Source organism: Pygocentrus nattereri, chromosome 25, assembly GCF_015220715.1.
Source record: "Pygocentrus nattereri isolate fPygNat1 chromosome 25, fPygNat1.pri, whole genome shotgun sequence".
Classification (NCBI taxonomy): domain Eukaryota; kingdom Metazoa; phylum Chordata; class Actinopteri; order Characiformes; family Serrasalmidae; genus Pygocentrus; species Pygocentrus nattereri.
Window position 1 is genome coordinate 12158663 of NC_051235.1, and position 26477 is coordinate 12185139.

Genomic DNA, 26477 nt, shown 5'->3' on the forward strand with positions numbered 1-26477 from the left:
TTAATTGAAAGTTTAGATTTTTCTTAGATTTGCAGTTTAAGATAAAGCTCATACAAATTATAAGCATTTTTTTTATATAGCCTTTTTGCACTGTATCACAGGTGCTAATACATATCAGGGGCCCTAAATAAGCACATAGAGAACATATACAACTCATTCTCAGTGTTAGAAAGCAATTACACCTCCAGATATTAGCAGTTTTTGAATGTATGTTTGTACTGGTGGCTTACATGGGAGCACATTGTTATAGCGATTCTTGGCCCTGTTTTCAGGGGCTAGAGCACTATTCTTCGTCTGGTTCACTCCAACCAGCTTCAGATCCTAAACACACATGGTCATATACATATACACACAAAAACATACACATGCAAGTAATTTGGTTAACATGCAAGATCTCTGCATTTTTAATTAGCTTAGAGCACTACATAGCGTTTCACATTATAAAGCTCTCAAGATTTTCAACTGTTCACAGACAGCAATTTACTATAATGATAAGAAGCTTAGACATAAATACATGTTTAGGAGATAAAAAATAAGATAAAATGCTTATGCATCATGGTCTATCATACTTTTAGTATGAACACTGTACCAACATATTGAGTCTGATAGCATGCAGGCAAGGAGCTGAACATTCATCTACCTATTAAAATATTTTTGAACTTCACACCAACAAAATTGTTATGTAACGGGGAGCGAGGGAGCGGACGCATGTGCGGAGGTAAGCGACTTTTATTGAGGGCAAATCCAAAATCAGGGTCGTAACGGTCCAGGGTCATTGAGCCAACATGGAGAGATTGGGGTTCAGACATGACAAATAACAGACTCAAATCAGCACAGAGCTTTCAACAGCACAAACACGATGAGCAACATCGAAGACAAAGGGCAAACACAAGGCTTAAATACACAGGGATAACGAGGGACAGGTGCAAACAATCAGGGGCGGAGTTACAAAACCAAAACAAACGCACATGGACAGGACTGGGAGGGGCCAATCGTGACACATTAATTTGATCAAAATATCAAAATAGCTTGAATTATAACATTTTAACACTTAAAGAGACATTTTTGTGGTTTCATGTTCTAAAAATAAAATACATTTTAGCATTACCATTTTCCAACCTTTAGATGGGGAAAGTACAGAGAAACTGTACTTAAGTGAAAGAATGGGTTCTGTGTCAAAATGATACTGAATTAAAAGTGGACACGTTGAGCCAAAATTCCCAGAAATATATTGATTGAAAGTAAGAAAGTATCCATATTTAAACATACTCAAGTTAAAAAAGTAAATGTATAGTAAATATTAGTAAGTGCGTTTTCCAATTAAAGGAATTTAAAAGTAACTTTAATGCTGACCACAAGCTCATCATTCTCTTCTTTAACCCAGAGTACTGAGTCTGTCTAATATAAACTTTTTTTCAACAAACTCTTAAATGTTTGTAAAATTCAAAGACACATAAACACAAGGATACACATGGCATTGACTGGGTGCTCTGAAATTAAGTTAGTTTTAATTTAAAAAATCATGCAAATTTATTGCCTCAGAAAATCCACACTTCTATAGTAAATATGATTACCTCACTTTTTAAAGTCAGGCATAATATTGGATTAGTAAGATTAACTTAAATTAGCTTGGTTAGGTTAACCTCTCATTAAATTACCAAAAGCACAGCTTTTATAATAATTGTAAGTCTGAATCAAGTCTTTATTAATAAAGGATATTCTTTATTATGCAACATCATGTTTATTTGAGTGGGTTGAATTCCATAAACTAGTTTCTATCTATTATATCTATTGTGGCACTTACAGCACACACTCAGTACTGGTATTCACCAACTAATAGCATTTATGCATATAGATTCAGATTCCTTTATTGATCCCAGGGGGAAATTGCAGTATAAAATTGAAGCAAATTAAACAGCCTTTTTTTCCTACTGTACCTTTAAGATTGATCATACATAAATGATCTCTGTTCTGCCTGGCTGACCCTGTGTTGTGGCCTATTCAAAAAACAGTCTGGGCCTGACGGCTGGCACTAAACTGCTATAGGTTGAATAGCCAGATATATGCAATATGTAATGGGAATGTATATGTATTTATGTTTTTTGTAACAGTCGTGAAAACAATGAATGAATTATTTAACAGGCCCAATTTAAAGGCTGCATTGCAAGTCTGTATTGTAATCCCATAACTGTGCTCGAAGTGATATTCAATTTTGAATAATTCCTGAAAAAATATTCTTAAAAAGAAAATTATCTTTAAGAAATCATCCTTATTTGATGCACATGATCTGTGGAGATTATGGAGGTTGTCCCTGTGCAATTTTTATGTTGCATGAACTGGGAAATCTGCAGTAAAGAACCTGCATGAAGCAAAAGCAAATTAGTATTTGCATTTTTGAAGATCTTATTCTCTTTCTCATATTATTCTCAACTTTTAAAACATAAACATAAATGCTTATTTACGTGTGTACATCTGAAGATAAGGTAAATGTTTTGTACCAATATACAAGTTTATATAGAAAGGAATCTGTGTGTCTAAATGCATGCAGCATGCAGACAGCACCTTTTAGTGTTACAGCCATGTTTATGTTTAATTTTTTTAAATACACAACACAACAAAAACACTGATAAACATTTAAATTGGTAAGTGCCAAAAATTGGTAAGAGGCCAGAAATCCAGTTCCTAAATCTATGTGGCAGTGAAATACTGCAAATATTTGTTTTCCTGGCCTAAAACAGTTATGGAATCCCATCAACAGTGGACATTGTGAATGTGTCAGTTTTTGTGACATTATGAAAAACATTATTTCAAAACATGCCATTTTTGCAGCTTTGTTTCCATATATGAAGTACAACCCCAATTCCAATAAAGTTGGGACATTGCGTAAAACAAATAAAAACAGAATATGATGATTTGCAAATACTTTTCTACAAATATTCAATTGAATACACTACAAAGACAAGATATTTAATGTTCAGATGGATAAACTTTATTGTTTTTTGCAAATATTTACTCATTTTGAATTTGATGCCTCAGACACGTTCCAAAGAAGTTGGGACAGGGGCAACAAAAGACTGGGAAAGTTGAGGAATGCTCAAAAAAAACCTGTTTGGAACATTCCACAGATGAACAGGTTAATTGGAAACAGGTGAGTGTCATGATTGGGTATAAAGGGAGCATCCCTGAAAGGCTCAATCATTCACAAGCAAGGATGGGGCGAGGTTCACCACTTTGTGAACAACTGCGTGAGCAAATAGTCCAACAGTTTAAGAACAACGTTTCTCAATGTGCAATTGCAAGGAATTTAGGGATTTCATCATCTACAGTCCATAATATCATCAAAAGATTCAGAGAATCTGGAGAAATCTCTGCAAGTAAGCGGCAAGGCAGAAAACCAACATTGAATGCCTGTGACCTTCGATCCCTCAGGCGGCACTGCATTAAAAACTGACTCATTCTGTAACGGATATTCCCACATGGGCTCAGGAACACTTCAGAAAACCACTGTCAGTGAACACAGTTCGTCGCTCCATCTACAAGTGCAAGTTAAAACTCTGCCATGCAAAGCAAAAGCCATATATCAACAACACCCAGAAACGCCGCCGGCTTGTCTGGGCCCAAGCTCATCTGAGATGGACTGACGCAAAGTGGAAAAGTGTCCTGTGGTCTGACGAGTCCACATTTCAATTTGTTTTTGGAAATCATGGACGTCGTGTCCTCCGGGCCAAAGAGGAAAAGGACTGTCCAGATTGTTATCAGCACAAAGTTCAAAAGCCAGCATCTCTGATGGTATGGGGGTGTGTTAGTGCCCATGGCATGGGTAACTTGCACATCTGTCAAGGCACCATTAATGCTGAAAGGTACATACAGGTTTTGGAGCAACATATGCTGCCATCCAAGCAACGTCTTTTTCAGGGACATCCTTTCAGCAAGACAATGCCAAGCCACATTCTGTACGTGTTACAACAGCCTGGCTTCGTAGTAAAAGAGTGCGGGTACTAGACTGGCCTGCCTGCAGTCCAGACCTGTCTCCCGTTGAAAACGTGTGGCGCATTATGAAGCGAAAAATATGACAAAGGAGACCCAGGACTGTTGAGCAACTGAAGTTGTACATCAAGCAAGAATGGGAAAGAATTCCACCTACAAAGCTAAAACAATTAGTGTCCTCAGTTTCCAAACGCTTATTGAGTGTTGTTAAAAGGAAAGGTGATGTAACACTTTTGTGTCTTTCCCAGTCTTTTGTTGCCCCTATCCCAACTTCTTTGGAACATGTTGTAGGCATTAAATTCAAAATGAGTGAATACTTGCAAAAAACAATAAAGTTTATCCATTTGAATATTTTACGCTTTTATTTATGTTTTACACAATGTCTTAACTTCATTGGAATTGGGGTTGTATATGCCATAAGGAGTGAATGGTGAATTTTGACTACTACATCAAATATGTTATTCAAAAAGCAAGGACAATTCAGTTTTTAATGCTATGGGCCCTTGAGCAGTTGAACTTTATAAAGTTTATATAGCTACATGTGAACTGACGTGAAACTGCACAATAACAATGCAAATAGCAATAACTGTCTAAAAGTGGCAGTATGAGAGGTGGAGAGACTTAGCACTGGTGGCCAATTGTCATGATTGGCCCCTCCCAGTCCTGTCCATGTGTTTGTGTTGTGTTTTGGTTTAGCAGGTGTTCTTTGTTTTGGTTTTTTAGTCCAGCCCCCTCGTTTCGTGACTCCACCCCTGATCGTTTCCACCTGTGGTCCCGCCTGTTCCTCATTTTCCTTAATGTATTTAAAGCCTGTGTTTTCCCCTGTGTGGTCGCTGGTCTTTGTAGTTTGAACTGTTCTGGTTGTGTTTATATGTTAGTTCTGTGTTTCCATGTTTATCATGTCTGACTTTAAATCTATCCGTGTTGGCCATCTGACTTTGGACCGCTATGACCCTGATTTGGGATTTGCCCACAATAAAAGTCACATATGTCTGCATATGCGTCCACGACCTCGCTCCCTGTTACACCAATTGATTGCCTTACTTTTCACTAAGGTAACTTTAACCCTTTTTTTTGTTTCCTTGATAAAGAGAACCTTTGCTGTCTGTCCCTGATAATAAGGTTATTAGTATAGCATAAGATTTTTACCTCAAACTCTGCGACAAAACCACAGAATGAATCTGCTCTCTGTTTTCGGTAGTGGGCTTCATATTCCTCCACACGGATTGGTTGGCTGCTGCATATGTAGAGCAAACAGAACATACAGATCTTCAATTGAATACATAGATATAAAGAATAATTTTTTGTTAGTTTGTTTTACCAACCAATTCAGGTTATAAAAAGATTTGTACTTACACTTTGGCTCTGTTAAAAAAAAGAACCATGAAATTCCTTATTTTTTCTGCATGTAGTGCACATATATTTTTTCATCATAGTGTTTTTATATGTGAATGCATAATGGTTGTTGAAAACCATTGGGATATGCTTACCGTATAGAATGAATTGGAACACCTGGAGAATCCACTTTGCTTTGCTTTCTATCACATTAAAACAAAACACCATTATTTTCTCCAGTTTCACAGTTTCGAAAGAATTAAAGCCTTAAATAAAAATAAAGATAAGTACACATGAGCAGTACTTGGGCATACTAACTTACTAACTCACTACTGATGTTGTATATTACTGTCTATACCACCTTAAAAACATCAGATCCATTAGTGTATGAAGCATTGTATTCATTTTGATGCTACTAAAGAACAAATACACTCACCGCCTTAACATAACAGCAATGATGATTATAATGAGTAGAAGAACAACAGCACCTATAGCTCCTCCAATAGCTCCTGTAATTAACACTTTAAGAGCATGAGAGATAATTAATTATAGTATATTATTACAGTTATTACATGACAAATTCACATTTTGCATAGGAGGACTAGTTTGCTGAATTTAGAAGTGTTGTTATGGTGGTGTTTTATATATCTATATATATATATATATATATATATATATATATATATATATATTATATAAATGATTAATAAAAACACCTTGATTACTCAATCTCTCCATTTTAATACCATACACAAATGAATGTTTTCAATCATGCAATCATGGTGTAACACTCAAAAATGACGGTTGTTGGTTTTAATCATTTCTCTTTTATGTTACTTAACAATTCCATGTGTCATGCATCCCTCCAACCCTGACTCTCTGGTGGATTCCAATTCCCAGAACCCTCTATGAGAACACATGATGATTATGACACAATATTCCACCTATCAGAGATCTGTTTCACTAGACAATTGAAATCTTTATGGCTAAAAAGTTATTTGAAACTGTTTGAAAAACATAGCTGGCAAATGAAAATTTTTTCATGGAAATCAAGCCATGCCCTAGGTCTGGTGTGAAACAACCCATGGCAGCACTCTGCTCCTTTAACAGTAATAGGCAACACAAAGGCACACAGATGCTACAGAGGCTACGTTTGATTATGTACAACATGGGTGTACTGGCTGTATAATCATTGCTTCTGACTTTAAATCAGTGACCTCAGTTATCTTAGTTAATGTTATTAGTGTTACTCTGAAAAAGTGATACAACTTATTCCCAACTTTAACATGGGGAAAAGAACATTAGCTCTGAGGTCCATGAAGAGAATTAGAACAGATACACTATATTTCTAAAACTATTCAGTCACCCATCCAAATAATTGAATTCAGGTGTTCCAATCACTTCTATGGCCACAAGTCTATAAAACCAAGCACCTAGGCCTGCAGACTGCTTCTACAAACATTTGTGAAAGAATTGGCTGCTCTCAGGAGCTCAGTGAATTCCGGCGTGGTGCCATGATTTCCTGTTGTGAAATTTCAGTAAAGTCAACTGTCAGTGGTATTATAACAAAGTGGAAGTGATTGGGAATGACATCAAGTCAGCCAGGTACTGGTAGGACATGAAAAATGACAGAGCAGGGTCAGCAGATGCTGAGGCACGTAGTGCACAGATGTCGCCAACTTTCTGCAGAATCAATCACTACAGACCTCCAAACTTCATGTTGCCTTCAGATTACCTGAAGAACAGTGCATGGAGAGCTTCCTGTAATGGGTTTCCATGGCCAAGCAGCTGCAGCCAAGCCTTACATCACCAAGGGCAATGCAAAGTGTCAAATGCAGTGATGTAAAGCACCACCATTGAACTCTAGAGCAGTGGAGATGTGTTCTCTGGAGTGATGAATCATGCTTCTCCGTCTGGCTATCTGATGGACGAGTCTGGGTTTGGTGGTTGCCAGGAGAACAGTACTTGTCTGACTGCAAGTGTAAAGTTTGGTGGAAGGGGATTATGGTGTGGGGTTGTTTCTCAGGAGTGGCGCTTGGCCCCTTAGTTCCGGTGAAAGGAACTCTTAATGTTTCAGCAGACCAAGAGATTTTGGACAATTTTGTGCTCCCAACTTTGTGGGAACGGTTTGGGGATGACCCCTTCCTGTTCCAACATGACTGTGCACCAGTGCACAAGGCAAGGCCCATAAAGACATGGATGAGTGAGTTTGGTATGGAAGAACTTGACTGGCCTGCACAGAGTCTGGACCTCAACCCGATACAACACCTTTGGGATGAATCAGAGCGGAGACTGAGAGCCAGGCCTTCTCATCCAACATCAGTGTCTGACCTCACAAATGCGCTTCTGGAAGAAAAAATCCCTGTAAACACACTCCTAAACCTTGTGGAAAGTCTTCCCAGAAGAACTGAAGCTGTTATAGCTGCAAAGGGTGGGCCAACATCATATTAAACCCTATGGATTAAGAATGGGATGTCACTCAAGTGTAACATTTGGGAGAGATGATGAGGTGGACGCATACACTGAGATAAGCGAGATTTATTAAGGGCAAATCCATAGTCAGAGTCAAAACAGCCAAGGTCATAGAGCCAACACGGATTGAATGGGGAACAGACATGACAAAATAAACACAGGATAAACAAACAACAGAGGTCATAATAAACAAACACCAAACACTTCAAACACTACCATACCAAACAAAGACCAGCAAGCGACTAGGGAAAACCCAGGGCTTCAAATACAACAGGCAAACAAGACACAGGTGGTAAACACAGGTGAAAACAATCAAGGGCAGGGTCTGGAAACAAGGGGGCAGGACAGGGAAGAATCAAAACAAAAAACATGTACAAGTAAACAAAAGCACATGGAAGACTTGGAAGGGCCAATCGTGACATCAAGTTTGTGTGTGTGAAGGCAGAGGAGTGAATACTTTTGGAAATATAGTGTAGGTGGTAACCTAGAAATGAACAGTATTAACAGTAGTTCTTCCATGACAGCCCAATTAAACCCCCATATGTATTACAGAGTTTTCACCCTAAAAGTAATAAAGTAATATAAAACCTGGGAGAATTTTTTCTAGTGCCCAAAAATTATGCTGTTTTTCTTTTATAACTCTTTGCTTTATTCACTTAGTATGAGGGAGGGTAAAGAACATTAGGACAGATAGACTCTTTAGTTTAGACTCTTTGGATAAAGTCACAACCTGCAGTTTCACAACAATTAATTGCTGATATTAAAATCAATATTAACTTTTGTGTGATATGTTCTTTTTAGTAATGTATTCTAGTCATGTGCACCATTTGCATTTACAGCGTGTTAAAAATATACTACAAACTTGTTGTTGCACTAAAATAAAACTATAAAAATACTGAAATTGTTCAATTATTGCACAATACATATTAATTCTAAATAATGAAACATTATTAATGTCAAACACTGATCTATCAGTAATTCTGACAGTGGAAATGTTTTGGTATTATGTTTTGTTTTGGTATTATTTTAACTGCAGTTATTTGCAGTTAAAAAGAAGACATTGTTAAGGCTGTAATGTTCAAAAATTTTATATATATATATATATATATATATATATATATATATATATATATATATATATCATCAGTGAAAAAAGGCCATCCAGGTTTACAATGGAGATGGTTACACTTTGCAAATAAGACATCTCAGACCAAGAAATATTTAAGGTTATGAAATTCTTGTAGCTTTTACCTGGCTTTTCAGGAAGGATGATGACATTCTGTTGAAAGTAGGATATAGAGTAGTAGGACTGAGATACCACCACTAAGCCATTTTGTACCACCAGATGGGTAAAAATGACAACTGCAAAACTGCATTAAAGACAGAGATATGAGGTACACTGCTTAATAAAACATGCATTATGTCATCATAGTATATACATTGTATACAGTATACAACTCCATTTTTGAAAAAAAAACAAGGCTAAAAACTAATATTACCATTAAAACTAATATGACCATTAAAACAGGATTCTATAGTGGAAATCACTGCATGTGAAAAACTCCCTCTCTCTCTCTCTCTCTCATGTGTATATATATATATATATATATATATATATATATATATATATATATATATGGGTTCATTGGGTTCAGCCTTAGATAGCAAACTCTGCTAAAACCTCTGAAAAATGTTAAGCTGCATGAATTTTGTAGTGGAACAAGTACTGTGTTGCTATCACATATGCCACCACAAAATTATAAAATGGAGATTGTAATAAACCTTAAATAATATCAGCCTCTTTGAGATTATTTTAATTCAAATATAGGTTAATCAATCAAATGATGTCAGCTGATATTTGACAAAAAATACGCGCTTCGATCCATGAGACAACATCAAATGCATGTTCACTATTGTTTAATTATTGCTTCACTGCCATTATTAGCTCAAGCTCGAGCTGGAGCAACAATATGAGGTCAGGCAAAGTGTAAAATGTTAAAGCAGGCAGATTATACAGACAGTATGTACTCTGTGCTAATTTCACTGTCTGCATTAAAGTGATTTAGTTGTTTGGTTTGAATACAGAGTATTCACATATTGAGTGTTTAAATGTTACTGTTTGACTCTTTGTGTCACTCATCGCTCTGTGCAGCTTACAGATTTCTTTTTTAATATTTATGTAAGCATCCTGAACTCAGTCACAAAGTGGTGGGTCTTTGCCCAAGTAATTTAATAAGTGCTGCATCAAATGCCTGATTGCCCCCGCGGTTCCAGTGGCTCTGCTTGCAGGCCTCCAGAACTGAAATCAGGAAATACTGTTTTAGAATAAAATAATTTTAGTATACAGTTCAGCAGTTAAGTCTGAATTGCATTAACCCATTAAAACCCCTGATCCTGTAATCTAGTAATAGCACAGAACACAATGAAAACTCTATTGTCCTACTGGGGGACTTCAACGCTCACGTGGGCAATGACAATGAGACCTGGAGGGGTGTGATTGGGAGGAATGGTCTCTCTGATCTGAACCCGAGTGGTGTTCAGTTTTTGGACTTCTGCGCAAACCACAGTTTGTCCATCACGAACACCATGTTCGAACACAAGGATGTCCATAAGTGCACATGGCACCAGGACACCCTAGGCCGCAGTTCAATGATTGACTTTGTAGCCGTGTCATCGGACTTGCGGCCATGTGTTTTGGACACTCGGGTAAAGAGAGGAGCTGAGCTGTCAACTGATCACCACCTGGTGGTGAGTTGGATCAGGTGGTGGGGGAAGATGCCGGTCAGACCAGGCAAGCCCAAACGTATAGTGAGGGTTTGCTGGGAACGTCTAGCAGAAGAACCTGTCAGATTGATCTACAACTCACACCTCCGTCAGAACTTTGACCAGATATCGGGGGAGGTGGGGGACATTGACTCAGAATGGGCCATGTTCCGTTCCTCCATTGCTGAAGCGGCTGACTGTAGCTGTGGCCGTAAGGTAGTTGGTGCCTGTTGGGGCGGTAATCCTCGAACCCGGTGGTGGACACCCCAGGTGAGAGATGCCGTCAAGCTGAAGAAGGAGTCCTACCGGGCATGGTTGGCCTGTGGGACACCAGAGGCAGCTGGCAGGTATCGACAGGCCAAGCGATCTGCGGCTTCAGTTGTCGCCAAGGCAAAAACCCGTGTATGGGAGGAGTTTGGTGAGGCCTTGGAAAGTGACTTTAAGTCGGCTCCGAAAAGATTCTGGCAAACCGTCAGGCGACTCAGAAGGGGAAAGCAGTGTACCACTAGCACTGTATATAGTGGAGATGGTGTGCTGCTGACTTCGACTGAAGATGTCATTGGGCGGTGGAAGGAATACTTTGAGGACCTTCTCAATCCCACCGACACGTTCTCCAGTGAGGAGGCTGAGTCTGGGGACATGGGAATAGGCTTGTCCATTACTGAGGCCGAAGTCGCTAAGGTAGTTAAGAAGCTCCTTGATGGCAAGGCTCCAGGGGTGGATGAGATCCGCCCTGAGTTCCTCAAGGCTCTGGATGTTGTCGGGCTGTCTTGGCTGACACGCCTTTTCAACATTGCGTGGACATCGGGGGCGGTGCCACTGGATTGGCAGACTGGGGTGGTGGTGCCTCTTTTTAAAAAAGGGGACCGGAGGGTGTGTTCCAACTACAGGGGAATCACACTCCTCAGCCTCCCTGGCAAGGTCTATGCAGGGGTACTGGAGAAGAGAGTCCGGCTTATAGTCGAACCTCAGATCCAGGAGGAACAGTGCGGGTTCCGCCCTGGTCGTGGAACACTGGACCAACTCTTCACCCTCTCCAGGATTCTGGAGGGTTCATGGGAGTTTGCCCAACCAGTCCACATGTGCTTTGTGGATCTGGAGAAGGCATTCGACTGTGTTCCCTGGGGTATTCTGTGGGAGGTGCTTCGGGAGTACGGGGTACATGGCTCTTTGCTACGAGCCATTCAGGCCCTGTACAAACAAAGCTGGAGTTTGGTTTCCTCCGCAGGGTGTCTGGACTCTCCCTTAGAGATAGGGTGAGAAGTTCAGTCATCCGGGAGGGACTCGGAGTAGAGCCGCTGCTTCTTCACGTCGAGAGGAGCCAGCTGAGGTGGTTCGGGCATCTGGTTAGGATGCCTCCTGGACGCCTCCCTCGGGAGGTGTCACAGGTGAGTCCACCTGGGAGGAGACCCCGGGGAAGACCCAGGACACGCTGGCGCGACTATATCGCCCAGCTGGCCTGGGAGCGCCTCGGAATCCCCCTTGGAGAGCTGGTGGAACTGGCAGGGGAAAGGGAGGTCTGGGCTTCATTGCTTAGGATGCTGCCCCCGCGACCCGAACCCCGGAGAAGCGGAAGATAATGGATGGATGGATGGAATGAAAACTGTTATTCTTAGTTCAGAGAAGCAAGGAATGGAAACCTGGACCTGTGGCTCCTGGTCATTTAGGAGGTAAAATTTAAGTACAACCCCAATTCCAATAAAGTTGGGACATTGTGTAAAACATAAATAAAAACAGAATACAATGATTTGCAAATCCTTTTCAACCTTTTCAACAAAGACCAGATATTTAATGCTCAAACGGATAAACTTTGTTTTTTGCAAATATTCACTCATTTTGAATTTGATGCATGCAACTCATTCCAAAGAAGTTGGGACAGGGGCAACAAAAGACTGGGAAAGTTGAGGAATGCTCAAAAAAATGCCTGTTTGGAACAGTCCACAAGTGATTGTCATTATTGGGTATAAAGGGAGCATCCCTGAAAGGCTCTGTCATTCACAAGCAAGGATGGGGAGAGGTTCACCACTTTGTGAACAACTGTGAGCAAATAATCCAACAGTTTAAGAACAACGTTTCTCAACATGCAATTGCAAGGAATTTATGGATTTCATCATCTACAGTCCATAATATCATCAAAAGATTCAGAGAATCTGGAGAAATCTCAATCAAGTAAGCGGCAAGGCAGAAAACCAACATTTAATGCCCATGACCTTCGATCCCTCAGACGGCACTGCATTAAAAAAACGACATCATTCTGTAACGGATATTACCACATGGGCTCAGGAACACTTCAGAAAACCATTGTCAGTGAACACAGTTCGTCGCTCCATCTACAAGTGCAAGTTAAAACTCTACCATGCAAAGTGAAAGCTATACATCATCTACGTCTCCCATTGAAAACCTGTGGCGCATTATAAAGCGCAAAATACGACAAAGGAGACCCCGGACTGTTGAGCAACTGAAGTTGTACATCAAGCAAGAATGGGAAAGAATTCCACCTACAAAGCTTCAATAATTAGTGTCCTCAGTTCCCAAACGCTTATTGAGTGTTGTTAAAAGGAAAGGTGATGTAACACTGTGGTAAACATGCCCCTGTCCCAACTTCTTTGGAACATGTTGCAGGCATCAAATTGAAAATGAGTGAATATTTGCAAAAAACAATAAAATTTATCCGTTTGAACATTAAATATCTTGTCTTTGTAGTGTATTCAATTGAATAAAGGTTGAAAAGGATTTGCAAATCATCGTATTCTGTTTTTATTTCTGTTTTACACAACGTCCCAACTTCATTGGAATTGGGGTTGTATAAAAATATGTCAAACATGTCAGTGTAATTTAGCTGTACAGTACTTTAGTGACAGTATATGGCATTTACCTGTAGCTTCCTTTAGGACTAAGCGGCCCGTTTCTGTAACCATTCCACTGAGTCCCGTCTCCAATGACAACAGTGAGCTGTGCTCCCTCAGTGCCCATGTTGTCATGCACCACTGCAAGGTAAGTCCTGGTCTGGCCTGCTTGATAGTTCTCATATGTCTGCATCAGGTACTGGTCAGGTACAGACTGAGACCTGCTATTAAGTGGTACTGCAAATCAATATCAAATGTAAAATTTTAACCTAATTGAACTGAATTTTATTTGTGTAGTGCTTTTTAAAAGTTTACTTGACAGAGGTCCAGACCTTGCAGGTGAAATCTGTGTGCAAAAAAAGATAAGGCGTTCCAAAGAAACATTGAGATGAGGTAATAACTACTTATAGAGCAATGGGTTTGGTCATTTTTGTGTCACTTTCCACTAGGGTTTTTGCACTGACAAAAAGAAAAGCAACAGTTGCACAGCCAGCAAATGTCTTCTGACATGTTTTACCAAATCAGGAATCAGAAATTACAGAAATGTTAAGTAGTGTCTTCGCTGCCTGGTTGGGCATACATGGGTACCTTCATAATTGCTGGTACCTTTAATAAAGATGAGCAAAAAATAAGAGAAATAAGAGGTAAAATGAGGTAAAAAGAAAAAAAATTCTCAGAATCTTGACATATTTGTCATATGAATTTCTAGAACTTTATTATTTAAATAACCTTGTTTATGTTTTTAGTGTAAGATCATGCTGTTTAATAGCACACATTATGGCAAAATGTTTTATTCATCTTTAGCAAGGATGCCAGTATTTCTGGAGGGCTTTGCACAAGATCCACACCAAACTAATGCATATATATATATATATATATATATATATATATATATATATATATATATATATATATATATATATATGTAGATGGCCTTTGTATGTAAGGAGGCAACCTTATTCAATGTTCATTTAGTAGGACTTTAACAAAACTAACAGATTTTTAATTTTATGTTATAAACTTTCCCCAAAATGGGTCTTTAATATTTAACTTGTTTATCTGATACAAAGTTCTCTACTTTTTAAATTTTTTTTTTCTATATTTCAATCATACCTCCTTTTCTTTCACTTCCACTCTCTGGCACTAAGCAGAGGAAGATGGGCTCTTATTTTGAGTATTACCTCATCTCAAGATTTCGTTCTAATGTAGTCAGTTTGCACATTTGGGGTGTGGCTCCAGATTTCTATAAACCTATTTTGTGAATGTCTTTTGACAAATGAATTACAAATAAAATTGAACTGAAATAAATAATATGTTAGGTAACTGAACTCACATAGGAATGCTAGTTAGTTATCCCACATAGCTATACATACATAATTAGAACTTTTGTATGAGAAAAGGAGACATAAAGGAGGTCTTTTTGTGTACATACAAAACACTCTCAATTAAGATACATTTATATTACATTTTACAATTAAAAACGTATCATTAACTAAAAACTTTAATGCTACAAACTAGGCTGTAACTGAGAATAAGTGCAGAGCAGTCATACCGCTGGTGTCTGAAGTGATAAGAAAGCCGTAGCAAAGGACAGGACCATTTGAGTTGTTAAACATCTCACGCTGCACAATCAGACTGAATTTGTTATTTTCCATATAAGCTACAGTCACAGCTGTATCGACATTAGGCACAGGAGGATCTGAATACACAAACACACCCAAAACAACATACAAAAATTTAGCTCCTATAAGATCATCTAAAACATTGCATTAAAATCAAGCAAATAAAATACTACCCATATTTATGAGGATTATGTTTGGTAATTAAGCTAGCAAATGTAGCATCAAACACAACTGAGAAATTAATAATACTACATAAATAATTACATTAATAGAATTGCTTATAGTAAGAATTCAGTATTTGCGTACTTGTGATGCCTGTAGTGCAGCTTAACTCCTTTGCTTGGCTTTTTCTCCCACAGCCCATTGTCCAGAGGGTGGCACTGTAGTAGGTGTTGTATTTCAGTCCAGTAAATGTGTAATGCAGGTCAGTGGTGTTTACTGTCATATAGGAGGTGGGGGTGGAAAGCTGGATCTGAAAGCCAATATAGCTGCCAAGAGGAGGACTCCATGTGAGGTTCAGCATGGCGGAGGTTAAATCAGGACCCCAGCAGCTCACATTGTCTACTGTAGCTGCATCTGCACACATTAACATATTGCAAGTGTATTTAACATCTGTCAGTTGGTCCAGTAATTTGCTGAAAGCTGAAACGGACATTTTATTAGTAAATAACTAGTTGAGGAAAGCATTATCTTGTATATGTCTTTGTATTACAGACCTTGCAAATTGTCTAGATGCTGCAAATGGAGTATGATCAAGGTAAAGTAGCAGACAGGATGTAGAGTACTATATTGGAACTCGGAGTACCTCTAAATTCAATTAGTGTTCTTCCTTTAAATTGTTAAGCCCTTACATTTAAAATAATCTATCTTGCACCATCTCTTTATGATGTAGAACTTTCATCAAAGAGGTAAGTTTTGCTAACATCTGTGTTACACTGCAAAGTAACACAGCACCAGTATCTGTATCTGTTTCTATGATCAAAATACCTCTATCAGTATCTATACTTGGATATATTTTGGAATGAAATCATTGCAATGAGAAGAGCGAGATCAAGTCTATGTGCTAAGGTAGCTACATCTTCCATGAGTGCTGATTCTGTACTATCTGTCCCTGTCCTCTGTCAGAATTGCCTATGCTTCAACATCACCATGATGCTTCAACATCACCATTTTTCCATAGCACCTTCAACTGTAACTAAGTGTTGGTTATAAATGGGAACCTTTCAAACTTCCATATCTTTTTGCTGACAGTTTCCTCAACAAAAACACTGTCCTCAGTATGTGGCCTATTGGCAGGGCACGGAAACTGAGCTGTTGCTCAAAAAACAGAACAAGGTGAATAACTTTCTTGCACAGACATACAATCAAGATTGTATTAGTGCTCAAATGGAAACCTGGCACTCCTATAACTGGGTCATCAGGAAATCTGATATCTGGGTGATATCTAAAAACAATTTGATCTAAATTCTATTCTATCTCTATTTACTATGCTTTTCAGAACATTAGCTGTCTCAGTGGAAGTATTTGGTACAACAGGGCACATATTAAATGATACAATACTGAATTACCTAAAAAAAAAAAAAAATTGTGATTTTCACTTCACCTCTTCACCATAACTCGAATAATTCGAGCTGGCTGGTTTATTATCAAACAGCAGTTATATTAGGCTAAACAAGCTAAGCTTACAAGTCCAGCCACTTAGCTACCCGTCATATTAGCCTTAGTGGGCACAGCTAATTAACTTGTGATTCTTTGCTCACAGTAAGTCAAAAGACCAGCCACTATGCCATCTTTGCTCAACATGGCAGCTAATTTGTATAATATAGCACATCAGCTAGATGGCTACAGCAATGCAAGAAGCTCCAAGTGGAGAGGGGGAGCCTGCATGGTAATACGATTTCCTTCAGGGACAGACACCATTTTTGTGCTACATGCCTTGGACTGTGAAATACCCAGGCAGCAGTAAAAGACCCTCGGTCATGCAAAACACTGCGACTGCACATATTTCACCATGAAAAGCCTACAGACTTCCACACAAAGCCAGCCTTTTGGGTGAGGATCATCTCATTTGGTGGTGCTGACATGCTTAGCACACAGCAGGTTGGCATGTCTGCTTGAGCCACCTCCCTCCAGTACTTTAAGCTGATTTGTCTAGCTTAATGCCTATGACCCTCTTCACTATCTGCTTGATGTGGAGGAGAAAGAAGAGGAGGCAGAAGAAGATATCGATTAGAGAAGCTCAGAAATTCTTATCATGGATGAGGAGGATGAATTTGAGATGCATTGAAAATGATGCAGTGAAAACCGTGGAGGAGTCAGGAGAGGCACCATCCTGTTCACTCCCCAGTTCTGACCTGCAAGGCATGCTTAAGCATGTGGCAGCAAAACAGGACTGGCCAATTATTATAGCAGAAACTGCAAAGTCACACGATGAGGGGAAAGGACAAAATAAGGAGCAAGAAAGCTTCTCCCCACATTTCCTGAGCTCTTGGTACTCCACAGGTAAATTATCCATTCAAGGGAGGGTCTGCTCTCTCTTGAATGGGTCTCTCCCTTTGTCTCCAGAGATGTCCAGTCCAGGCCACAGGAAAAGCCATGGCTACCATGGTCATTCAGGACAGAGGATGGTGGCTAAATCTGACAAACCTCTCAGACAGAAAGAAAGAGTCTATCCTAGACACATCTGTGGTGCCAGGAGGTGTTTTCGGCACTTCTCTTGCATTAATGCAAAAGAGCCCTGCAGCTATGCTTACCTAGAAAGACACAGCCAGGCCACTCACCCTTCAACTGCCCCGATTTTGTGCAGGCAACCACCAACCGCAGCCCCCAACTTTTGAATCCTGAGGTGACCCAAGCCACAGACAGACCTGCCAGGTCAAAGCAGAGCCCCAGTGCATAACGCTACCTGGCCCAGGAAGCCCTATACCCAGGTAAAGCCACAGGCAGCTCAGACCCCCTGGTTCCTACCCCTCAGTTCTCCAGTTTTGAGAAAAAGCAGAGTTATGGTGCTCAACAGTGTATGATGTGGCAAACACCTGAGGTTTGCCTTCATGAGTTGGTTGGGTTTCATACTTAACACAGAGAAAGGTGTGCTAATTCTGCTCGAGTGCATATCATATCTGGGTCTGTCACTAAACTTGATGTCATTCAAAGCAAGCCTGTCAACAGAGAGAATGGAAAACTCCTCTGTAATCGAACAGATTTGGGACAGGTTACATAATGGCAACAGTACATCTGTGCCCTCTGTTCTTCTCTCTGTGTTATCACAGAGCACCACATGGGATAGATGCATTAGCTCATCAATGGCTGCAAACACTACTGTATGTGTTCCTGCCCATAATGTTAACGTCCCTTACTTTAGCCAGGGTGAGGGAGAAAGGTCTGTCTATCATTCTGATAGCTCCACAATGGCTGGGGAAGAACTGGCTGGCAAATATCATGGAGCTCCTCCATGGCACTCCTTGGCCTCTCCCATTGCACAGGGATCTACTAATCCATGCAGGGGGGGAAATTTGTCATCCCTATGTAGTGTATCTGGCTCTGGACCGTGAATAGTTTAACTGGAACATAACGAGATTATCACCCAATAGATTCCATCCAAAAGTCTCATCCACTAGATCCCATGGATACAAGTGGTGAGTATTTGAACAATGATGTGAGAACTTTCCCCTTTCAGTGATCTGTGGTGATGATATAATAATTTTTTCAGGACCTGATAGATAAGGGAAAATGATTCTCAGCCATAAAAGTTTATCTGGCAGCAGTTGAGGGAAGACAGGACGTAGGACAAGTAGGAAGTAGGACAATGTCCCTTTGTCTGCTGTTTCATGAAAGGGGCACAGCAGGCGCTTCTAGTTTCAAACTACTCGATCAAGTGGATTTAAAATATTATCAGCCAAAATGGCACTGTTGTAGCATTGGCCTTAGTGAATCATGTTAGTGAAATCCATTCACTTCTCATGAATACAGCTCATTCTAGGGGAGTCAAAGATGTCACTATGACCAAACCCCATGTTTTTTCAGAAATGTATCCAGTCTTTTCTCCCTTTGGAGCTCCAGGCCTTTCAACCTTTGAATTTTACATCACCAGGCTAGCAGCAACTGAATGCATTATGCCCTGTGTGCAGGCTCTGGGGATGAACAAACCCAGGCCACAATATCTTAGTCAGTTGGCAGCAGATATTTGAGGCAGGCCTGCTTGGTTATACAGGAGTTAGGACATGCCATAGTGAGACACCAAAATCAATGTTTGAAAAAGAACTTAAGATTACTGTCTTAACCCCAGTTTATTATACCTGTCAGCCAGCCAATCAGGCGGCCTAATGGAATTAGGCTTGTAAGGCATACGCGGGTTGGCATGTCCCATAGTGAGACACTTCACTCATGCTATCGGAGACCCAGGGTTATGATAGCTTTATGTTTTCCTTATGTTTTTCATCCTTGTAGTGGAGTCATGTCATTTTATCATTTTGTCAGTCAGTTTATCATGTTTCACTGGTGGAAGAGGTAAAAAATGATATTATAAAAGTTATGTTATATTTCACCTCTCGAAAACTTGTGCATCATCTACAGTGTGATTCAAAAAGATTAATCCGATTTCAAAGCGCCATATTTTTACCACTGTGAGGCATCTAGGAACCAATCACATATCAATTAAAAGAGTGGATCATAGATTTTCTAACTGTCACTGGAAGATGGCTCGCTTCAGTCTGCGAGGAGATGGTGACCTCGATGGTGAGGAGAAGTGTTTAGCATTCCCCACTTCAATAAGAGTGAATTCATCGCAACTGCGCAATGTAATTTTCATCAGCAGTGAACCTCTTACAGCTCAGAGCATTCGTCGTTAGTTCGACAGCACTGGATGAAATCACAATGACACAGCCGTGAGTGTTGTGCTGATGTTGTCTATACAACTGGAGGAGGTCATATTAACCACTTGTAAAATTACATAATAAACCATTTTCAAATTTCTGCATTGTTCTGTGATGATTTACAAGTGAGAGAAATCATTTTGACATCAGATTAATCTATTTTTTGAGAATTTTCTTCTGCAGTAACTTTGATTGGGTTTTGTTTGTAGCATTGGTGCAAAAGAAGTCATGGAATCTGCTATTTTCTCTTCAGGAAAATGCTCTTTATTGAAAGGGGACTGACACACAGGGCAATGATGGTGAATCACTTCAAAACAAACAAGTTACTAAAAAAGTGTACTATGAACCCAAACCAGAACATTCAGCATGTTCTAGCTGTAAAACAACATTTGGCACATTCAGTTTAACTAAATACAGGCTGCAGAGTAGAGTCCTCTACATGCTCCCCTCAGCTATCCCAATTGGCTCAGGTCTTAAGCCACAGTATCACAGTATCTCTATCAGAAGATAACATTTTTTGTCACTATTGATTGGGAATGAAATGCAACAACATCATATCACTATGTGTACCTGACTGTTTCTGTGTCTGTTTTGTGATCAAAATATCTCTATTAGTATCTGTATTCACATAGTGAATGGGTGTGGAGTGTGGGGTGTGGAGTGGGTGTGGAGTAACTCAAATGTGGGTTTTATTCACTCTAGAATTTTTTTTTTTTAAGTTTGTGCTGTCTTGCTTGGGCTGCATGTTTAAGATCTAGACCCAGATTTTCAATAATGTTCATGTCAGGAGACTGTGATTGTGATCTGTGGCCAAAGAGCTCCTTTTTTACTTTATCAGTCTATGGCACTAGCTTCCAAAACGCCTTTGGCTTATCTAAATGTTGTAAATACTTTAAACATTTAATTTAGTTGCAGCTTCAGGAGCCTATAGCTGTTGAATTTTAGCACAAGGTTTGAAGAGTCTTTTATAGAGAACTTTTTATGCACTGGAATTGCTATCAGTTGTCGATTCCTAATGGCAATTCTTTACAGGTCTAACCAGTCCTAATGAGCCAATTAATTAATTTCTGAGACTTTATAACTGGTAGAGAGTTGAAACCTTTGGAAAAATGCCACAATAACTATTATTTCCTATGAAATTTTTTAAATAATTAAATGTTGTGTAACTATAATGTAATATAATACATTAACACATAAATAACAGTTTGATGCAAAGGTTGTGTTTGTTTCTTTTCTCCTCAATAGTCAACAAAATATGCCGTTTGGCTGGAGTGTCCAAAACTGTTCATAAAACTGTAAGTACACTGAACATGCCACTTTTTGGTCATAGTCAAATTAAAGGTAAGGGGCTAGTGCAACACAAGAGAGTTTTCCCTGTCTTCAGCCAAATGAGCAGCACTTTTCTGGCTAAGATTTTAATGTGTGTGTGTGTGTTTAGCTTTACTACATAAAAGCATTATACATTATAACATTTTTTAGATTGCAAATAGGATAATCTTCCAGTGATCTTTACTTAATGCTGAAGGAACCAGGTGCCACCATGATGTGTCTGTTGCAACAACTCACTTTATCAGTCTCTGTCAGGTCATAGTCCTCTGGCTCTTACAATGCCCACTATTTTTCAGGATAGTAAGGCTGTTTCTTTTTCACACTGTTCATTCATAGATGCTAAACTTGCCCTACTGTACAAACATGGAAATCCATTTTGCACACACTCTAAGCCAATTACTTATTTCTCCAACATTGCTTTGGTTGTTAACCAACAGAGCAGTGAGGGAGGCACAGACAGCTGAGACAGAGGGACACAAGGGTAGTGAAAAGCTGCTGTACTTACATTAGGGTCATCGGTGTGCAGCTGATTACATCCTAGAATTTAGAATTGTTGGAGCTACCAATGGCTGGAATTAGCCTGCATTATATAGCTTGTATCATGACACCCTAAAAAGCAATTGAAATAGGGCTGGAACTAAAGATTATTTTCAAAATCAGTTAGTTGGTCCATTATGACTTCAATGGAAGGGAGATTAAATGCTGGAGAAAAAAACCTACAAACGTCAATTCATACATTTCTCTTCATCCACAAAGAAAATACCTCAGAAACTGTCTAGATGGTAAACATAATTGTAACTCACTCTGTATAAATAAAGACAAGAATATACTTTCAACAGAAAGAACAGAAAGTGATGTAACAAGTTGAAGCTGTCACAAATTTTTTTATGTCTTGCAGTGAGGGCAATTAGAATTAGGCAATTAGAAATGCTGTAGACTGCACCAACTACACTTGAAGAGAACCTCAAACCACTGTCTTTAGAAACATTTGCTCAGAAGCATTTTTGTTCCTCTGCATTAAAGGGACTAACGTTAGGACCAGAAATGTGGTCTGAATAGTACAAAATTTTGTCTATTGTATAATGTTAATCCTAATTAGTGTCCACTGAAGCCACGTATACTGATTTAAATTTAAGAGGTTGATCCTTGAACATCCATACTAACCTGTGCATGTTTGCAGTAGTTGAATTTCTCCCTTGGTGCCATCCGACGTTGCACTCTGTACACTTATGTTGTAAAGAGTACCAGGAGTCAGGCTATTCAGTTTCATCTGCTCCAGACTTGTGTTCCTCATGGACACATTCTTCAGACACACTTCAAACACATATCCTCCACGTGGCCCTGTCCAGGCCACCGACAAGCTATCTGTTAATGTGGAAATAACCCTCAGATTTTTTACTGGTTCTGGTCCTGTAAACAAGGGAAAAAATAACGTGTCTTCAGATATTCCTCTTTCAAAGGTTCAGCACTTAATCAGTTACAGGTGCATAAGAAGTTCAAGTAAAAAAGTGCTGTAGAACTGAATGAGTTGTTTGAGCTGTTTCTGAGCTGTATGCACATCTTGGTGGCTTCAGTCACTGTTTCCTGCTCCTGATTCAACCCACATTACATTGGTATCAGGAGTGGGGATAGGCAGGATCGATGGAGTTAATTCACACAGCCCATCATACAGCTGGAGTGGTTCGATACACCCCAAAAACTTGAAACTTAGTTTATATCATCATGCAAAGTAATGCACTTAAATTGCACCTTTATGATCACACCAGTGACTGGGAAGCCTACTAGCAGTGGAGCAGGTGACAGAGGTTTTTAGGATTTTAAAAGGAAAACTGTTAAACTAGCCACTGAACTAGAGACCTGTCAAAAAAAGGCCATACTGGCTTAGAGATTGGAAGGTACACTTGAGTTTGTCAAGATGCAGTGGCACAACTACTTCTTTGTCAGCATGACTGACTTTAAGGGAAATTACTCTCTGATTTTAAGGGGTGCTGCAGAGCCCCCATGTGCAAGGACTGAAATGGGGTTGTAAGTACTCCCTGAGCAATACATCTGTCCAGCTCATGAAAGGCTACCCAAAGAGCTAGATCAGGTGCGCATAGGTTAAACTCTGTAGGGGTCCCCAAGACTGGAGTTGAAAACTCTCTAGTCTTGCTCTAGTGTTTCACCAATGCCAGAGTCCATCCACATGACCACTGCTGACAAGGCGTTTTTTTAATCCAAATAATGCTGTTCTGCAAAATACTCTCCTATCAGCACAACACCCAAAATAGCAATTAAATTCATTATAGTTTTTATCTTGCCACTTACTAGTGGTTATGGAATATATGGTCACTGCTTCACTCTGGAATCTCCATGGACCTATAGTAGTAAGAGAAATGTTGTAGGATGTTCCAGACAGCAGGCTGGTTAGTAGAAGTGTATTATATGGAGTGATGTAAGTGGTAAAGTTAGGGTCAGGCTGGTAGGTCAGACTGTAGTTGAAGCTTCCAGGTCTCATGCCCTGAGCTGTAGTCCATTGCAGTAGCAGAGAGTCTGTTGTCTTAGAAGACACCTGCACACCCCCAGGTTTATTGGGACCTGAAATATACACAACCATCATTCTCTTAAAGGACTAATGTCTGTAAATTCTGTAATGTCTTCGTGAAATTAAATTTAAATTTAATTTCTAAAATAACTTCAGAGCTTTAAATTAAAAATTAACAATGAGAAGACAACAGTGTAACATTTGTGCCAAAAATGTGTGTCTGGCAACCTGCTTATAATAAACAAAATTCTAATGTACAGTTTGCAGACGTACACAGAAATACATTCTGTGTACTTGTGGCTTAGACTAATCTTTAGTCCAAAATCATTTTTCCAATATCTACAGTGGACAGTGTACAGTGTCAGCTATATGGGCAGTAATTTTCGGGTTGAATCATGCAGGGGTTTCATTTATTCATCCAGTTTTAGTGAAGTTGCTTCTTTTGACTAGCAATGAGTTAGTATTAAAGCTCCAGTTAACAAGGTGATTCCAAATATGACATTTGCAACCTGAGCCCGTGGTCAGTTGCTGTTACATTTCAACATGTGCACTAAAACCTGAGGTTTCAAAATCAATACCATGCCCCTTTACTCATATTCATACTCATAAAAATGCAAACCTAGTGTATGCTACAGTGCTAATGAACAAAAGACCCAAGCTGCCTGTGAACGAGAGTCTGCTCACATAAACTGTTGCTGAACCGTGGCAGTTGGACTCAAAGTTGTTGGTCACCTTAAACATTAACCCTTGGCAAATTCCTGCCAGACATTAATTGTGGCATTTTAGACCATTTTTAAACATACAATAACAATTACAACCACTTCACCAATATGGTTGGAGATATAAAGGCTACACAGAGGCAAAAAAGTTGACATTTGCTACGAAAATTTGTGTGTGTTGACTTTACTCTGACTGAAAAAAACTATTAAGTAAAAGCAATAATACAGTAATTTTTAAACTGTCAGTGTAAAACGGGCTGTAGAGAGACCATATTCTTCTGCTGTAAAAATTATTGATTGCTTAGTTTCAATGCAGTGTGGTTAGGAAAGCTGCAGTAGATAAGTTTTTCAGTGTGTTTGCTTAGTATTGGGGTGTGCAATGTGTTATTTTGAATAAATAGCTTTATTGATAATTATCTGTAAACAGAGCTGTCGGTAGAGGCTGAATTTCACATGGCATGTTTGGGGGGGTTGTCTGCCACTTTGATATTTATATGTCAATTCGACATTTATCCCTCTCCCAGTGTTTACTGTGGTGCATCACTGCAGCTGGTTAGCAATGTGTTAATAATTGCAAAACAAGATAAGCTAACATCGGTAATCAAGAGTTAGTGAAAGTGTAATTTATTGGTCCCAAGGGGTCCCACTGGTCCCCTGTTGTTTTTGTTTTCTTTTAAGACCACATTTATCACTGTTTGTAATTATATTAGTAAGGTCAATTTCACTGAATGTTTATTCATAAACTGATTTTAATGTGATGCTGATAATGTGCAATTTCATAATTCTCTTAATAATTGAGATATATGGTGAAATGAAAACACAGACTCTGATGTGTTTGAGAAATCACGATTAAGTATGCATTATTTCAGTCCGCATTATATAAGTCATTCTTAAGTGAAACCACCAGACTCACTGTGAAAAGTGAATCCAGGCTTTGTGTAGAAGTAAGTGTGTTTCCCTCTAACTGGACATGTTTGAATTCCCAAGGGAGGTTGTGTATGTGTTACAAAGACAGCAACAGGCCTGCTTATGGGCCTTGAGAGTTACAATGATCATATTGTCAGCATATTATTTTCCAGTTCACATTCTTACCATTTAGAGCATGTTGTCAGGCTACAGCGAAGAGGCCACTATAATTGTATCACAGACACTTATATTTATGTTTATTCTTGATCTTTTTCTCCTAACTCATACTAAAGATAGGTATATAGAGAGTTTAAAATGTTTTGTGATTTCATTTTTTTATTTAAAGAGTCAGCAAAGTAGGTTAAGAAACAGTTGTTATAAGGTTGTAAAATGCTAAAAGAATGGCAAAAATAAATGTAGGGAAAGTGACATTTGTTTTAAGTAAAATAATTATAATCAGAATAATAACAACGTGAGCAATGATAGGTTTGTATTTTGCTTTCTTAAAGAAAGTGTCTCCTGTAATTAAAAATGCTCTTGCTGCTCCTCATCAAAGTAACAGGAAAACACATAATCTTTATGTTTTTGAGTAATTGGTTTTGCTGTGCTGTTGCTGTGCACTTCATTGCCTAAACTGCTGCACCTGAATAGGTGGACTTCACTTTAACCTTTCCACTACTAGACCACATCCTCAATGTGGAAATATAGACTAAAGTGCTGTGACTGAGGTTACAACATAAGCCAAAGACACTTGTCATGGATCTGGAGGAATGGAGCAGTCCAAGAAGCTGTTTCTTTCTCCTCATATGTCCTCCATCTTGTTAGGACTTCCAGGGTGGCGTCAAAGCTGTTGCAAAGTAAGCTGCGGTTTGATAAGAACGCAGACACAGCCCAGTGAGCTGACCTGTCTGATGATGTCATGATGTTTTAACACCTCAGCATAAGTGAGTGATACTTAGATGATCTAAACCTTTTAAATTAAGCTTTTCCATTAAGGGAAGTGGATAATTTAGCTGTTTTGGTTTTTCTTATGTGGTAAATGAAATGTTGTGTTAAATTTAAAATCTGGTGGCAACTCGGAATGTTGACTTATTATTTCCCAA

General features: G+C 39.2%; 1 protein-coding gene across 1 annotated transcript in view; it reads right to left on the minus strand.

The window, feature by feature from the left end:
- Positions 1-26477, minus strand: part of ptprja (protein tyrosine phosphatase receptor type Ja) — an 88297-nt gene that overhangs the window by 3707 nt on the left and 58113 nt on the right. Inside the window, exons 13-23 of the mRNA XM_017709540.2 lie at positions 23533-23802; positions 22390-22635; positions 15332-15601; positions 14959-15102; positions 13433-13640; positions 9046-9164; positions 5759-5843; positions 5478-5525; positions 5344-5352; positions 5137-5224; positions 231-321 (exon numbers count right to left, since the gene is read on the minus strand). Of these exons, the coding sequence (XP_017565029.2) occupies positions 231-321; positions 5137-5224; positions 5344-5352; positions 5478-5525; positions 5759-5843; positions 9046-9164; positions 13433-13640; positions 14959-15102; positions 15332-15601; positions 22390-22635; positions 23533-23802 (1578 nt within the window). The remainder of the gene's footprint in view (positions 1-230; positions 322-5136; positions 5225-5343; positions 5353-5477; positions 5526-5758; positions 5844-9045; positions 9165-13432; positions 13641-14958; positions 15103-15331; positions 15602-22389; positions 22636-23532; positions 23803-26477) is intronic.